The following is a 16,399-nucleotide window of genomic DNA, read 5'->3' as shown; positions in this document are numbered from 1 at the left end:
AATGCTAAGAAGTGCATAATTGTACCCTTTGGGAAATCAACCATCCTGGCTAATTAGCATGTTGATAATACGCCCTAATAGTCCACCCAGTGATCAGGGATCTGGGTATGCACATAGACAGTAGCCTTGCCTTCAACCACTACATAGCAACAGTGGTGATGAAATCCTTTTATGTTGCACAGCAACATAAGGGCATGGCATCTAGGTCCAGAGAGGTCATTATACCACTGTACTCTGATCCTATCAGACCAGTCATACATTACTGTGCTCCGTTCGGTAGGTACCTGCCCAGGCATATGCAGCAACTCACTTTACCTCAGAGGTTCCTTACAAAAAAAAAAATATAAGGCATAACAAACCTGCCTTATGCAGATCACTTTAAAGCCCTTTCTCTCTACTCAGTGTCTTGTAGATTGCTGAGGGATGATCTATGCCTGGCTTACAAGGCATCCACAAACCCCACACTTAATGAATCTTCTGCATATTCATTAGTCAAACAGTACCAAAAATACAAGGTCTAGGAACCTGAATTTTTTCTGTGAGTCCTATAGAACATGCTTCCCATCCATGTGAAGCTGACTTTGTCTATTACCCAACTTAAGCACAACCACGACCAGTAGATGGGGAATAGGAAATTTACACCAGGCCTAACGCCCCTGTCCCTTCTGGAAAGAGGTAACTTATAAATGCTTGGACCTCAATGTTCTGTTTGGATACAGGATATCATTATTCTTTTGGGAAGACTTGGTCAGGCTTAGAAAGCCCCCCCACCGGTATGAACCTATAACTGTTCTCAGCACAGTTCTGTGGAACAGCAACCTCTGGTAATGTGCTAACTGCTGCAGCAGTATTGACTCTGTCAGAATGGTGACAGCAGAGTAGCACGTGGGAACAGGAGACAGTACTGAGTTAATTGTCAAATGGCACAGGAGGTCATGCTACACAGACTGATACACTTGTGTAATCATAAGTGTTAACATCTCTTCATGGGACCAAGTGAACAGCAGTAGCTAGAAAAGTTCACCTCAGCAAAGACAGAGATTTTACTACAGGCCCTAGAAATACATGTCATGCATGTCCTTGAGAAGGGTAAAGCAGATAAGGCCTTCTGTGACCAGGTAAGGCAAGGACTCGTTCAGCCAATCAATGACATGACAGCCATAAATTGACAATAGTACAGTGCGTCACAGGATTGCAGATATGATACTGAATGCCAAGATCAAGGCACAGGAAACTGTGCAGGGATCCCTGGTATCCCTGTCTGGGAAGGTGACAGAACCCTCATACCAGGCAGTGGCCTGGATGTGGGAGTTGGGCTTGTGACGACTGACCAGATGTTCACATTACTGTAGGACAATTAGATCACCGAATGCTTAAAAAAAACGAATGGTGATTAATTGACCCTATGTAAGCGAAAGCTTACAATTTCGAACTGTCAGAACAGTGATTTTTTTTTTTCCCTAGGGAAAAAAATCGCTGTTCTAACAAAAAAAAAAAATAAATATATATATATATATATATATATATATACACATATATATAAAACACTTTAAACATTACATTAAGTGGGGGGCTTTGCCCCCCACACCTCCCCTAGTTAAATATACCAACTCCGAGACCGCACTACAGTGCCAAAATCAGCAAAATAACGAAGCGGCCAAGCAAATTCTTTCCCAGGGAAAGAATTCGCTTAAAAGCCGCTTTGATCTTTTGCCATTTCCGTCTTTTGAGTTCGACCAAGATGCAGTTGAAAGAATGCGTCTTCAGTCTTCTAATAGGGAACCCAACTATCAGTGGTATAATTATAAAACACATTTATGCATTTCTGTCATCCTGAGACATCAGCTTTGGAATAGTGACAACCTGTACCACAAGATATGTATAAGCTCATTGGCTGATTATTGAATTGCTATGTATCATTATGTGTGCCACATGGTAATGAGGGTCACAACTATGACACAGAATTGCCAAAGGTGTGTTACTCTATGCATTCACAGGTTCCATTTGAAAGACACCGGCATAAACAGTTTAGAACATGCTTGGTGTCGGCATGTCACCAATGGCTGACAGTGATGACATCATGCACATGTTAAAGTCCAACAACAAAGTGTTGCTGTCAGCAAAGTTAACATTGTAGTGAACATGCACATCACCCACAGATGAGATGACAAAAGAGGGAAAGATGAACCTCTGGCATCCCCTTTATTTAGTGCTGAATGTCCCATCTATGTCAGCCCCACCCAGGGTACACATGTTTCACCACAAAAGAGGGTATGAGAGAGTCACATTGTTTGTGAAGTGCATACACCCAGTGTAGGGGAGAGCTGAGTAAGATTCTTTCACCATCATACCTCCAGGACATTCCCTGATCTGAGTGTCACCCTTGGGATTTGTCAGCAGATGTACAGGCTAGTGATGAAACCACATATGGCCACTACTCACACCATATCATCAAAACCACCGCCACCCCAACCCACCCCTGTTTTAACATCTTATCTTCTCACTTTGATTAGTAATCTTCTGCTTGTGTTATGGATATGAGCCTTAAATGTATGTCTCTGAAGTATTTCTTCAAATCAGGTAGTTCTAAACCACCTTATTCTGTGGATAGATACGTTATCCCATGTAACTCTTGCATACTTTGCCTCCTAAATAAATTCCTTTATTATTTTATTAAATATGGTTCACAGCTTCTCCCCTTCTTGATAAAATGTGCTTGACTTTTATTCAGTATTAAAGGGACTAAAAACATTTTCACTGCTTATACATTACTATCTATATCCATAGCCAACAGCTTCCAACTTTCAATTTTTGTGTTATCCTTTGGTTATTCTCCTCTCACTTATCCTTAGCTGCCATGATAGAAACCTCTTTAATACCAATACCTAAGTATTTCTTCTAATCATATCATCATAAATATGGGTATTGCTAAACCAAATCATGGGTGAGACCATAGTTTACCATTATAACTTTTGTTTTGTCTTCATTTGTTTTATACCTTGAAAGAACATGAAACTGTATCAAAATATTCTACAGCACTGAAATATCTTTTTCCGGGATTTATTAAGTATAAAATAATATTATCTGGAAATAAGGCTAATTCTTCTGTAGTGCCATACCAGTTATACCCTTGAATTTGTGAGTCTCTTGTTTTATTTGCCAATAGCACTAAAGCAAATAACAAAAGAGAAAAAGGGTACCCCTACTTAATGCCTTTTTTCAAACACAGTTTGTCAGAGTGGACCTCTTCAACCTTGATTCTTGCCTCTGACCCTTCATATAACTTCCTAATCCGAAAACAGAAACACTGCCATTGTTCTACTTATAGAAATCTCAGCTAACTCTATCAAAAGCCTTTTCTACATCAAGACCCACTAATGACAGCAGTGTCTTCTCTCAGTCTGATTCTTCTCAATCATCATCCCATTAATGTTGTCAAATGTTTGCCTACCCTTTGCAAAACCACATTGTTCTGTATCTGTCTGTTTTGGCAATGCCTTAGCCATTCGGTTAGCTAGTATTGACATAAAAGCATTATAATAATGGCTCAAAATTAAAATAGGTCTGTACGTAGTTGGGTTTAAAGGGTCTTTGCCCTCTTTCCATAGTACAACTACCATAGCTTTCTTCCATGAAGCTGGTACTGTCCCAGCTTTTAGATAATTATTAAACAGAAACTTTAAGATCTCTATCACTTTCTTCCCCCAAAATTTTAATCTTACACATGAATACTGTCTGTCTGTAGAAACTTGCCCGTTGATTCATTTTATATCACCATTGTTATCTCATCCCTTCCCACGGTGACCCTCATCTTCCTCTAATCTTGGCATATTTAAGTCTTCAATAAATATTTCCATCTATAACTTCCGTTGCTACCCCCTCCCCCCAGCTTTATACAGATTTTCACAGAATTTATTAAATAATCTATAATACATTTATGGGGTCTCTGTTTATTTTTATAGCCATAGGCTCCCCAAGTTTGGTAACATCCATTTCTATTTTCTGTTTCCTAACCCATGCTAAGAGTTTTTGTGCTTTGGGTTGTTTAAAAAAAATACATTATTTATTTATTTATATTTGTTTACCAGTGTAAGTGTAGGTGTACTGTTCAATACTGACCTATTTCAGGCTCAGTCTGGGTGAAATACAAAACATTTCATAAACAAAAGTACAGAATTGTAAGCAGTAATAGAATAGTTAGACTAATTTCATAGAAAAATTGTGTATGTACATTCCAGTGAACAAGCACAGTGCAATATACAGTCAGCGTAATGCACAATATATACACTAGTTAGCCATTAGTGACTTGAATGAAGAAGTGCTTTTTGAGTTGCATTCTAAATTTGTAATACATTTTGATTTCCTTAATATCAATGGGGGGAGCTTGTCAAAGAGTAGACACCTGAGAGGAGAAAGCACTGCAGTGCTGTGGAGTTTGGTTCTAAGGGTAATGGGAGGTGTCTTGGCTTGTGACTAGTGCCACAGGTTGTGGGGGAGTAGTTCATAAAGTCTAGCTGCAAGGGGAATAAATCTGTAGAGATGGGTAGTTTGTAGAGTTGGGATCTTAAATGTAGGTTAGATTTTTGCTTTATGGGTAGCCATTTGGCTTTTTCCTGGGATGATGGAGTGATGCTTACAGAGAGATGAGTTTGTAATGAATTGCCAGATGTTGTTACAGATAGTCTAGAATGTGGCAGTGTTTTAAGTTGATAAATCTTTTTTTTTTCTGGCCTTTTTGTTGTTTTTCTGTAGTTGGCCCTTTTGTGTTTTTGTTGTACTAAACTCCTTAGCCAATGGCTGCACTGGCTGATTGGGATAGAAGAGGGGAGATCTTTGTTAGCCAAGAAGAGGAGGGAGTTTATTTTAGATTTCACTTTGTCTATGTGGAAATGGAAGTTTATTGACTGATCAAGCCACAGTCCTGTGACATGGTTCTGTAGGTCAAAGATGAAGAATCAGGTGCTTGGGGAATTTTTCTGTGGAGCTCCAAAAAGCATAATTTTGGTCTTGGTGGGGTTGAGAAGTAGTTCAGCACAGCTCCTCGTGGTGGCCAGCAGTGTTCCTCTAGCAGCAGAGACCAGAAAAGACTACCTTTCCAGATTTTAAGTATTTTTCTTGGCTTTTTCGACTTTTTGTGACTTTCGACTACTGTTTTTGCTTGTTTTATCAAAGTTTGCACTGTTTTTACTGTCTTTATAAGCTAAAACTGTTTACTGCACTTGCTAGTTTAAGTTTGGCCTAAAAGTTAAACTACAGGCTAATACACTCAAGTGTACTAGCTTCTGATAGCATTTAGTCGAAAATTATAGCATTTATTGTGTTTTCTGCCTTTCTGTAAAAAAACTTGAAAAAAAACAAAAAAAAAATATCCTTGTTTTCCATACTTTCCTAACTAGTGTTCCAGAGACCAGATTTTGCTGATCCCTGGGCTTTGTCTTGGTTCCTGTGTTTCTCCATTTTCCTTGTTTGGTCAGGGGAAGTTTCTTTACTCACCAGTGAGAGTAGGGAGTACTGAGTTGTCTGTTTGTCCTTAGAGGAGTGGTTTAAGGCAGTAACTTGTAGTCTATTGGCCATTTTGGGTCATTTCCTGTCTTTTCCAGCCCCCTGCTATAAAGCGTGTTTTGGCGGGCTTTTCCAGCTATTGAGAACTCAGCACAGCTCCTCGTGGTGGCCAGCAGTGTTCCTCTAGCAGCAGAGACCAGAAAAGACTACCTTTCCAGATTTTAAGTATTTTTCTTGGCTTTTTTGACTTTTTGTGACTTTCAACTACTGTTTTTGCTTGTTTTATCAAAGTTTGCACTGTTTTTACTGTCTTTATAAGCTAAAACTGTTTACTGCACTTGCTAGTTTAAGTTTTGCTTAAAAGTTAAACTACAGGCTAATACACTCAAGTGTACTAGCTTCTGATAGCATTTAGTCGAAAATTATAGCATTTATTGTGTTTTCTGCCTTTCTGTAAAAAAACTTGAAAAAAACAAAAAAAATATCCTTGTTTTCCATACTTTCCTAACTAGTGTTCCAGAGACCAGATTTTGCTGATCCCTGGGCTTTGTCTTGGTTCCTGTGTTTCTCCATTTTCCTTGTTTGGTCAGGGGGAAGTTTCTTTACTCACCAGTGAGAGTGGGGAGTACTGAGCTGCCTGTTTGCCCTTAGAGGAGTGGTTTAAGGCAGTAACTTGTAGTCTATTGGCCATTTTGGGTCATTTCCTGTCTTTTCCAGACCCCCTGCTATAAAGCGCATTTTGGCGGGCTTTTCCAGCTATTGAGAACTCAGCACAGCTCCTCGTGGTGGCCAGCAGTGTTACTCTAGCAGCAGAGACCAGAAAAGGCTACCTTTCCAGATTTTAAGTATTTTTCTTGGCTTTTTCGACTGTTTTGACTTTCGACTACTGTTTTTGCTTGTTTTATCAAAGTTTGCTCTGTTTATACTGCCTGTGTAAGCTAAAACTGTTTACTGCACTTGCTAGTTTAAGTTTTGCCTATAAGGTAAACTACAGGCTAATACACTCAAGTGTACTAGCTTCTGATAGCATTTAGTCGAAAATTATAGCATTTATTGTGTTTTCTGCCTTTCTGTAAAAAAACTTGAAAAAAACAAAAAAATATCCTTGTTTTCCATACTTTCCTAACTAGTGTTCCAGAGACCAGATTTTGCTGATCCCTGGGCTTTGTCTTGGTTCCTGTGTTTCTCCATTTTCCTTGTTTGGTCAGGGGGAAGTTTCTTTACTCACCAGTGAGAGTGGGGAGTACTGAGCTGCCTGTTTGTCCTTAGAGGAGTGGTTTAAGGCAGTAACTTGTAGTCTATTGGCCATTTTGGGTCATTTCCTGTCTTTTCCAGCCCCTGCTATAAAGCGGAGTTGCCACTGTTGCACACTAGGGCAGCACCGGTTAAGCAGGCTTAAACTATTCGGGCTACCTAAAGTCCACTCTTCAAATTTTCCCTTAAAACTACCTTCCTCGAACTATACTACTGATCTAATCAGCGTATCCTATAACTAAAAAGATCATCTCTACTTGACTCCAAGTAGACTATTCTCTATCTGTTAAACCTAGCACTTGCTCCTACAGTACTTATCACCTTGATACAGCACTCTTGTCATAGATAGTACCCCAAAAAGGCAAACCCCCATTTCTCGGTCACCCACACCCCGGAATCTCTTTTAAAGTTTTTTGTCTATTCCTTCTAGCATGTCGAGGATCAGTTGCTAGTGTCCTCTCCTGCTCAGCTGGTGAACCTGAATATTGAGGCAATGTTACAATTGCCTCATGTACACAGACAACCCTCTCCTCCTCCCACAAAACACAAATACATGCGAGAGATGCAACTATACGGCCAAACTGGAGGCTGAGCTCTCTCAACATAGGACTGGCAAGACCAGACAGGAGGAAAAGGTTAACACACACACTATAGACCCAGTCTCACATAGTACCATCACAACCTCAAATCATACACATAAACACACAAAGACATACTCGGAGGCTCTGATCAAAAATCTACCAAAACAGCAGAGGCCACCAAAGTAGACACCCAAACAACCACCACCTCAGAACACAACACCTGCAACACATAGACCTCACAGTCAGAGTGTCAAACAGTCACAGCCCTTAAGGCCAAACACAATGCCAGACACACTAGTCATTGGTGACTCCATAGTCAGACACACTGACGTCCTGCTCACCAGACTGAGTAAGGAGAGAGTTACAGTAAGCTGCCTGTCGGGCGCTAGAATCCGCCACATAACGCAAGCACTCAGGTCTCCCAACAGCAGGTACAAATATGACTCAGTCATTGTCCACGCTGGTGTAAACGACCTGAGACGTACCTCCTTGGACTACATGAAAAGAGACATTGAGGAGCTCTCTGATTATGTAGCCCAGGCAGGTATGACCCTGACCTTGAGCAGTATCCTACCTTCACCAAGAATGATGCCACAATACAGAGATAAGATGATCAGCTTTAACAATTGGCTTAAACTCTGGTGTCATTCAAAGGGGATCCAATATCTGTCTGCCTGGGATGACATGCTGGACAAGCCACGCTGCAAGGGACGGCTTGCACCTGTCACCCTGGGATTCCGGATATTGGCAAAGGCTCTTGCCACCCCCATAGTGCCTTTTTACGCAAGGCTCAAATTCTTTACCTCCCTCCCTAGAACACAAAAATGGTAAAAAAACTAAGGGTAATGCTGCTCAATGCCAGAAGTCTAAATCTCAAAATGCACGCACTCGAGGCCCTTCTCAGTATGGAGAACATCGATGTCTGTGCTGTGACAGAAACCTGGTTCAAGGCTCCTGAGAGCACCCCAGCACTATCAGGTTTTACCTCATATCATGCCCGGCCCCAAAATCCAGACAATACCAAGAAAGGAGGGGTATCCATATTCATCAAGGACACCCACACCTCAAGACTGGTGGCAACGCACGATGCATCGGAGACCATCCAGGTGCAATTAACCATAGGCAAGACTGCTCTGCAATTTGTAGCATGTTACAGGCCACCCTCACAAACTCGAACCTCACATGGCTTTCCTGAAAACACTGAGGGATAAATGTATCTCCAAACACCATCATACTAGGTGACTTCAATTACCCTAATATAGACTGGGAACACTACTCGAGCCCAAACACCCTAGCCCAAAAGTTCCTGGAATTCATAAACTCAAATGCCATGGAACAACTAGTCACCATCCCCACAAGAGGAGAAAACATACTTGATCTCATCATCACGAACATGGGAGCACAATGTTCAACACCGGAAGTATACCCTTCACTGGTGAGATCAGATCACAAACTAATCTCGCTGGAGGTCCTCATCCCACCCCCACCTGAAATAAAAAAGACCACAGTAAAGAACTTCTCGAAGCTGACTTCACACTTCTAAAGACTAGTGTGGTCTCCTTTAAGGCCCCGAGCCGGCGGAAAACAGTACCCAAGCCGCTGAATCACTTACAAATGCCTTCTACCAGCACCTACAGGACTGCATGGATAAGGCAATCCCAAGCAAACAAAGACTCTTTGTACCAAAGGCAAGCGTCCAGTCTGGTGGACCCCAGCCATAAACAAACTCTACAACAAAAGGAGGAAGCTACTACAAGATAGAGCAAAATCCTTAAAAGGTAAGACACCTTTGATCACTATAAGTAAAAAACTAAGAGCTCTCATAAAATCATCCAAAGCTAATTTTGAGAGAAAAATAGCTAAAGACTCAAAAGACAATCATAAGGCCTTCTTTAGCTATGTTAGAAACCTGGGAGGAAACTCCCAGATATGCTCAGAACTAGTTCAAAATGATGTGAAGATTACTGATCCTACAGACATTGCCAACATACTGGCTGACAGGTTCAGTGCAAACTTCTCCCCTCCCCAAAAGGAGAGATATCTATACCAAACGATTGCAGCCCCCAAACATCTCTAACGCCCAAGTGAGAACTGCTCTCTCCAAAGCAAAAACACAGCATCCATGGGACCTGATGGTGTCCCCGGCTGTGTGCTCCACGAACTCAACGAGGAATTAAACCCACAGCTAGGACAGCTGTTTAATCATAGTCTCACCTCTGGATACGCACTCAGGAGTGGCACACTGCGACTGTGATCCCACTTCACAAAGGCGGTGCCTCCACCGACCCTGAAATTACCGCCCATTAGCTTGACAAGCCTTATCTGCAAAGCCATGGAGAGAATCATAATGGACCTCATAAATAAAGACATAGGGAATTTGCAGACTTTGGATCCAACCCAGTTTGGCTTTGTCAAAGGCAGATCATGCCTTTTAAACTTGGTTGACTTTTCAAACAGTCACCAAAGCCATTGATGAGGAAAGGCAGTCCATACAGCCTACCTCGATCTGGCGAAGGCCTTTGATACAATACCCCACTCGGGTATCATTGAAAAACTCATCAGCTTAAATGTTAACCCATACATCACAAGATGGGTTGCAAACTGGCTGAGTGACAGAACCCACAGGGTCAGAGTTGCTGGCGCCATGTCAAACTCAAAGCCTGTCACAAGTGGTGTCCCACAGGGCTCAGTCCTGGGCCCACTCTTGTTTGGCATCTACTTTTCCGAAGTACAAGCAAACACAGGAGGGTTATGGCTGGCAAAGTTTGCAGATGACTGCAAACTGGGCGCCAGAAAACACATCTGACACAGATATCCTTCAGAAGGGTCTCACAGAAACGGATAACTGGTGCCAGAGCCATGGCCTAAAGTTAAATGCCAAAAATGCATAGTCATACCCTTCGAAAAACAAGGTTACCTAGCTACCATATAGGTGGCAATCCACTGAGCACAGAAGAAGTTATCAGGGACCTGGGGACCCAGGTTGACAGTAGCCTGTCATTCGACACCCATGTAGCTAAAGTAGTTAGGAAGACCTTCTACATTGCCCACCTTATCATGAAGGGATTCACATCTAGATCAAGGGAGGTCATAGTCTCCCTATACTCATCACTCATCAAACCAATGATTGAGTACAATGCCCCATTCAGAATGTATCTGACCCGACACTTGCAGCAGCTGGAGAGGCCACAAAAGTTCCTCACCAAAAGGATAAAGGGTCTCAAAAATCTGTCCTATGCCGCCCGACTGAAAGAACTCCAGCTCTATTCAGTTCCTCAGAGGTGACCTTTGCCTGACATACAAGGCCATGTCAAACCCAGATTTGATGAATATGCTTCACCTCAAAAATCTAGATCCGTCAGAGCCACAAGGGCGGAGACTTAAACCTCGACATTAATAGGGCGTGCTGGAGGGATAGATTCATCACCCAAAGACTCCCTATGCTGTGGAACAAAATCCCGGTATATGTGAGGCAGAGCACCTCGCTGGCCTTGTTCAAGAGAAATCTTGACCAATGGATGGGAGATCGCAGATATACCCCAGGGATTACCTCAGTGTCACTGCTCGACAGAGGCACAGCAAAATAATGGGTATAGTTCCCCATACTAAAGGGGTGGCATAAGCCACAAAACTATGGGCTAGGCTTGTAAATGCCCTCGGGCAGATAGCCTAGTATGAACCTATGAACCTATGAGCCATCAGTAGAGCTCATGTAAGTTCAACTGGAGTTGGCACTGAATGATGGTGTGAGAGTAACCTGACTGGTAAATGTCCGTATCATCATCATAGAGAATAAGCAGGAAATAGGAGAGGTCACAAGGAAGTTTGCTAATGAATATGTAGAAAAGAAGGTGGGCAAGAATAGATCCTTGTTTTACATCTTTGGTAACAGTACAGATTGTGATGGGGAAGATCCTATTTTAACTCTGAAATGTCTGTCAATGAAGAAGATTTTAAAGCAGGGAGTGGCGAATGGACTGATAACAATTTCAATTAGTTTGTTTTGGAGAGGATATTGGTCAGTGAGGTCAAATGCCTTTGTCAGGTCTGTAAATAGGACACCTGTAAGGGGGCCTCTATCAGAGTTTAGCAGGATGTCATCACTTAGGGACCAAAGTGCTGTTGAAGTATTTTGCCCAGGCCAGAATCCATGTTGTTTGGAGGAGAGCAGGTGGTACTGCTGGATACTATTTTAACAGCAACCTTTCTAAATTCATGCATAATATCCAAATACTCCATTATTTTTTTCATTTAACACTCTGTAAGATTTCCTTTCCTCTAAAATACTTTATATATTTTATAATCCTTTTAAATAATTCTTATCTTACTTATTTCCCATGTCTGTTTCTCTGTCTCTCAGTTCTACCATATTTTTTAAATTCTATTTTCATTTTATCTCATTCCTCAGGTATCCCTTTTGAAGAAATTTTTGTCTTCATTAACTCTTGTATCATTTCCACTACTATATTAAATGCCACTCTTTTAATACGCAAGTAGGAAAGTAACAGTATCTCATTCTTACATAATTGTCCTGCATGTCTGTCTTGGTCTTTATTGGTGCATGGTCAGAAATAGTTATTGGATGTGTTTCAAAGCTTTTAATTAAACACTAGTGGTCCTGTGAAATATAATTTTTGTCCAGACTGATCCAGCTCTTGTACTTTAGTGAATAATACATACGTTCTGTCTGGTTTCCTGCTAGTAAATTCACATCTTCAATTCCAAATATTCTCATATATTTCTTAAACTCCTTTGTTATATTTTTCTTTCTAGGTTTGCTGATGCATCTTTGCTATTGCTTATCCGGTTCCAGCCCCCACCCATGAGTAATATTCCTTAATTGAAGCTAATTACTTCTCCCATAATTCTCTTAATATCCTTGGTAGTTATTTTAGTTGGACTATAAAAATATGACAGTATAATCATCTTTGCTGCCAGTAATCCCTTATTGCAACAAATCTACAATTGTTATCTTTCTTCTCTTCTTCAACCATTATTTGAGTCCCTCTCACAGTCAGTATTATTACCCCCCTTTTTTCTTTGTTCCTGATATTATGTTGAATAACCATTCTGAAGTATGTTTTTTGCCAAATTCACATGCTGTTTTATATCCAAGTGCGTTTCCTGCAACATAGTTATTTATACTCTACAATTCTTGATATAATGCAGTGCTGTTTAGTTCTTGTCCTTACCTATAACACCATTCACATTCCATGATGTGATTGATAAGCAGTCATTCTGATAAAATGCTATTACTTTGCCAGCATCATAGCATACAGGGATAATGCCATAACTATGGCTCAGGTGACCTGGGTTAAATTAGCCATTCAGGCATTTAAGGCACTGGCAGGGAGGGACGGGTGTGCCCATCCAGTGTGGGGTGCATTAGTCAGAAGTGTTCACTGAAGGGAGGAATGATCCACAGAGTGAAGTAGCCATTTGATGTGCTGATGAACTTAGAGATGGGTGTAAATAAGAGTAGGTCATAACGTTCTCAGCAAGCAGAAGCAGTTGCTGGCACTGCACCCCTGGATGCCATTAAGATCCATGCTGGTCCAATTCACTCAAAAATTACCAGGGAAGCAAGGAGGAGCAGGTAGACCTGGCAATGGACAAGAGCACTGAGATAGCTGGACAGAATGATATAGGGTGGAGGGAAGGGGAAAAAAGATGCTGTTATGTTCACTTACTCTGCATGATAGCCTTTTGAATATATGTTTCCAGCTTTCAACTCGCATGCACATATCAATGTGTGGCAGGCTGATCTTATTTGAATTTGTAGCTTCTCATCTTTGTGTCAACCTGTGTCACTTTTTCCCAGTCTTTTCATTTAAAAACACTCAACAAAAAAACATGTACATTTTCATTTTAACCTCCAACCCCTTTTGCCAAAAAAGGAAGTTACATTTACATGCATGGACATTTGCTTCAAATACATGGCTACACCCACAGGCTTTACCCATTCTAAAATTAGATTTAATGAGTTTGACTGAATGTTGACCCGTTTACCATCCAGGAGAGTGAAAATGCAGTACTTCCTAGTTCTGCTTCCTTCAGCAGTGCAGAGGTGGAGTGTGTACTCAAAGTACTCTCAGTGGGCTAGAAGAATATTCCTGTCTATGTTCCCCCAGTGTTCCCAAGGCTAAGGCTTCTTCTGCCTCGACAGGCCAAATAAAACATTTGACTAATTTTCAGAACTGAGCAGAATTTTTTTTTTTAGAATACTGGGCAGAGGACTTCAGATCTAGAACAATTAGAAAATGACTGTGTTGTTGGACTTCTTCTAAGAACATTTCATATTTAAGATGACTGAGGAGGCATTTATTGTGTGTAATATTTTGAGCTTCCACATATTGAGAACTGTTCTGATAGTTGTTAATATAGCTGCCAGTGTGCAGCATTTGAAAGTTTAAACAAACGCTGGCAGTTTCAACATTCCCAAACAATGCATAAATAAAGCTTCTACTTTTGTGTTTGTTATTTCACTATTGTTATTAAGTACAGTATGTAGTGTTGTGGCTCCAGTCAACCCCCCCCCCCCCCTCCCCATGTCACAGCTCTGTCTAGAGAAGTACAGCTTATGCATTTCAGAATAATGCTGTTTTAAAATTTGAGTTCCTTGTGATAAAGTGCAAAACAGAATATCACAATGCAAGTGAGATAAGTACAACAGTGGCAGATTTTGCTTTCAAACTACAAGCATGTGCACACACAGACTGTCACACCAGACAAAGACTCACCAACACTTACACACGCATGCATATTTCAGTCAAATTATTTAAGTAGTACTACCTAGCCACTTCTAAAATTGCAAAATGTGAAATATTCTACTATAAATAAACAAGGAGTGAAACTAGTTTAAAAACATTAATAAACAAACTCATCCCTTAAAATTTAGAAAAGCATACAATAAAAATAACAAATGTAAGCTATTTGATAAGGGTATAAATGCCATCCAGGTGAGCTTTAAAGGGAAGTAACATCTTGCAGGGGTGGGTGAGGCACTCCCACCTGTGATGATAGTGAACCTCACAACACTTGTATGGTGAGTTATTTCCCTGTAATGCTATCCTTCCAGGCACTGCTGCATATGTAACCTCTGCATCTGGTTTTACTTTTTGAATTAATTATGGGACTTTGGGATTTCTGTTGTGCGATTTTTTTTAATTTTATTATTATATATTTTATGCATAAACATAACATTTTGTATTTAGGAATGACCATCATGCATTTGCCAGATATAATGTAAGTTCATATCTTTAGCAGTTTTTAATAGTTTGTCTTAGATTTTTGTTACATCCATTTTATGTGTCTACTTCATGTGCTTAGGTAGTAAAATATGAAAATTCTGACAACAAAGGTAACTTTGAAGAATTATCTTTTTGAATATAATTGTACAGATTCAATATTTTGGTTTCTCAGGTTTTGCCTTAAAGATACGTAACTGAAATTAATGAAACCAATTGAATGGGTGCCTATAAATTCATCCCAGATCTGACTTGTTTTGTCCTTCTAGAAGGAGGAAGTGCCCTATGAGTGTAAATATAGAACTGCCTGAGCCTTGTAAGCTCTATGAATCTACAAATAAAGATGATATTTACAAATGATTGCAGCAGTCAAGATGGCAATTCATATGCAAGGCTAATGTTCACGAGACAGTGGTTAATAACCTGCAGGCCTATTAAGCAATAGTGATACATACAATTTTAAATGAAGTATTAAAGAAGTGAAGCATGTAAGATAGTTGATGTATCATACAGAGAGGACAGTGCATCAGGTGAACATGGATAGCATTTGTATCAGTAAAGGGATTTAATAAAACAAAAAGTTAAATACAGCCAACCAGACTATAACACAACAAAACCAATAAAAATAATAACAGTCTGACCATGCAAGGCTAATTCTCCATGACATTTATTGAACACTTTATTCTGTATGAAAAGACTTCATCATTCTTCATCTGACTACCAGTGGGTTTCTTGGTAGGGTTTGTACAACAACAAAGCTATACCACTTTGTCATTAGAGGTACTTAGTTCCTCTAAAAATACCAAAAGGAACTAAAACCACGGTTGCATCTGCCTGTCTTGTAAGCCTGCAGTAAGAAGATCGACCAGCAAGTAGCAATCCTCTTTTGATTCTAACATGTAGCGGTATGCCTTGCATAAGACATGCAATGATAAATAGGTTTGTGGTAGCTGATGTTAGTAGTGTGGTTACCTGGCAATTTTGTTTTGGATCCACCCAATTCTGGCCATTGAGGACCCCCAGCCACTCTTTTGACCCATTTAAACCCATAGAGACAAGAATCGTAGATCCCATTAATTTCCCTTGGACTGGGGGTTGAGCATGCTGGAAGTGTTGGGATTAGGGGTTTCACTTTACAACCTTCAATTTCTACCAGCCTAATGCTCTTAAATGTGTAGGAAATGTTGCCCAGTGGGACAATGCAAGGGTTAGTACCCATTTCCACTAGAGCTGCAACTCTCAAAGGGCCTGCTCTCTTATAACAAGTGCCTCCATTGTTTTCGTATCTATATCAGGGAATCTGGCACAAAATTTGTATACCAGTATCTATACCAAACCTTTCCACCTGAGATAGGTAAACAGGTATTGCCTTGTTATTCCTCTCTCTCTGTCTGTTTGTCTCTTCCCATAAAGTCTTTCAGTGCCCAGACCAATAACCAAGCATGGGTCACCTACGTTGTTGACTTGGCTTTATCCCTATATGCTATGGAGCTGGCACTTGGCAGTTTTCTGGGCACTACAAGATTGACAGCTTTACATAACTTCATCTTTAACATGATGAAAGACAACAGATAAAGCAAAATAACATTCTTCAGTAAGTGATGTTATAGTTCATATTAAGATAAGACATGTTTAGCAGTTGATTTGTATTAACATGTGTGTATGTTTTTTCCAGGCCAGCATATTCAACTCCCAGCTGGATCATTTGCTTACACCAGGAGAGAGCCACTTGGTGTCTGTGTTGGGATTGGAGCCTGGAATTTTCCTTTCATGTTAGCCTGCCTTAAATTAGCTCCTGCACTGGCTTGTGGTAAT

The 16,399-nt window shown here is 40.5% G+C and overlaps 1 protein-coding gene across 1 annotated transcript in view; it reads left to right on the top strand.

Annotated features, from left to right (window-relative positions):
- Nucleotides 1-16,399, top strand: part of LOC122813215 (4-trimethylaminobutyraldehyde dehydrogenase-like) — a 306,910-nt gene that overhangs the window by 99,754 nt on the left and 190,757 nt on the right. The window contains exon 5 of the mRNA XM_044085401.1: nt 16,260-16,394. Within this exon, the coding sequence (XP_043941336.1) occupies nt 16,260-16,394 (135 nt within the window). The remainder of the gene's footprint in view (nt 1-16,259; nt 16,395-16,399) is intronic.

The sequence above is a fragment of the Protopterus annectens genome, chromosome 10.part0 (genome assembly GCF_019279795.1).
Source record: "Protopterus annectens isolate FY-2018-M chromosome 10.part0, PAN1.0, whole genome shotgun sequence".
Taxonomy (NCBI): domain Eukaryota; kingdom Metazoa; phylum Chordata; order Ceratodontiformes; family Protopteridae; genus Protopterus; species Protopterus annectens.
This window is presented reverse-complemented; position numbering and strand designations above follow the sequence as displayed.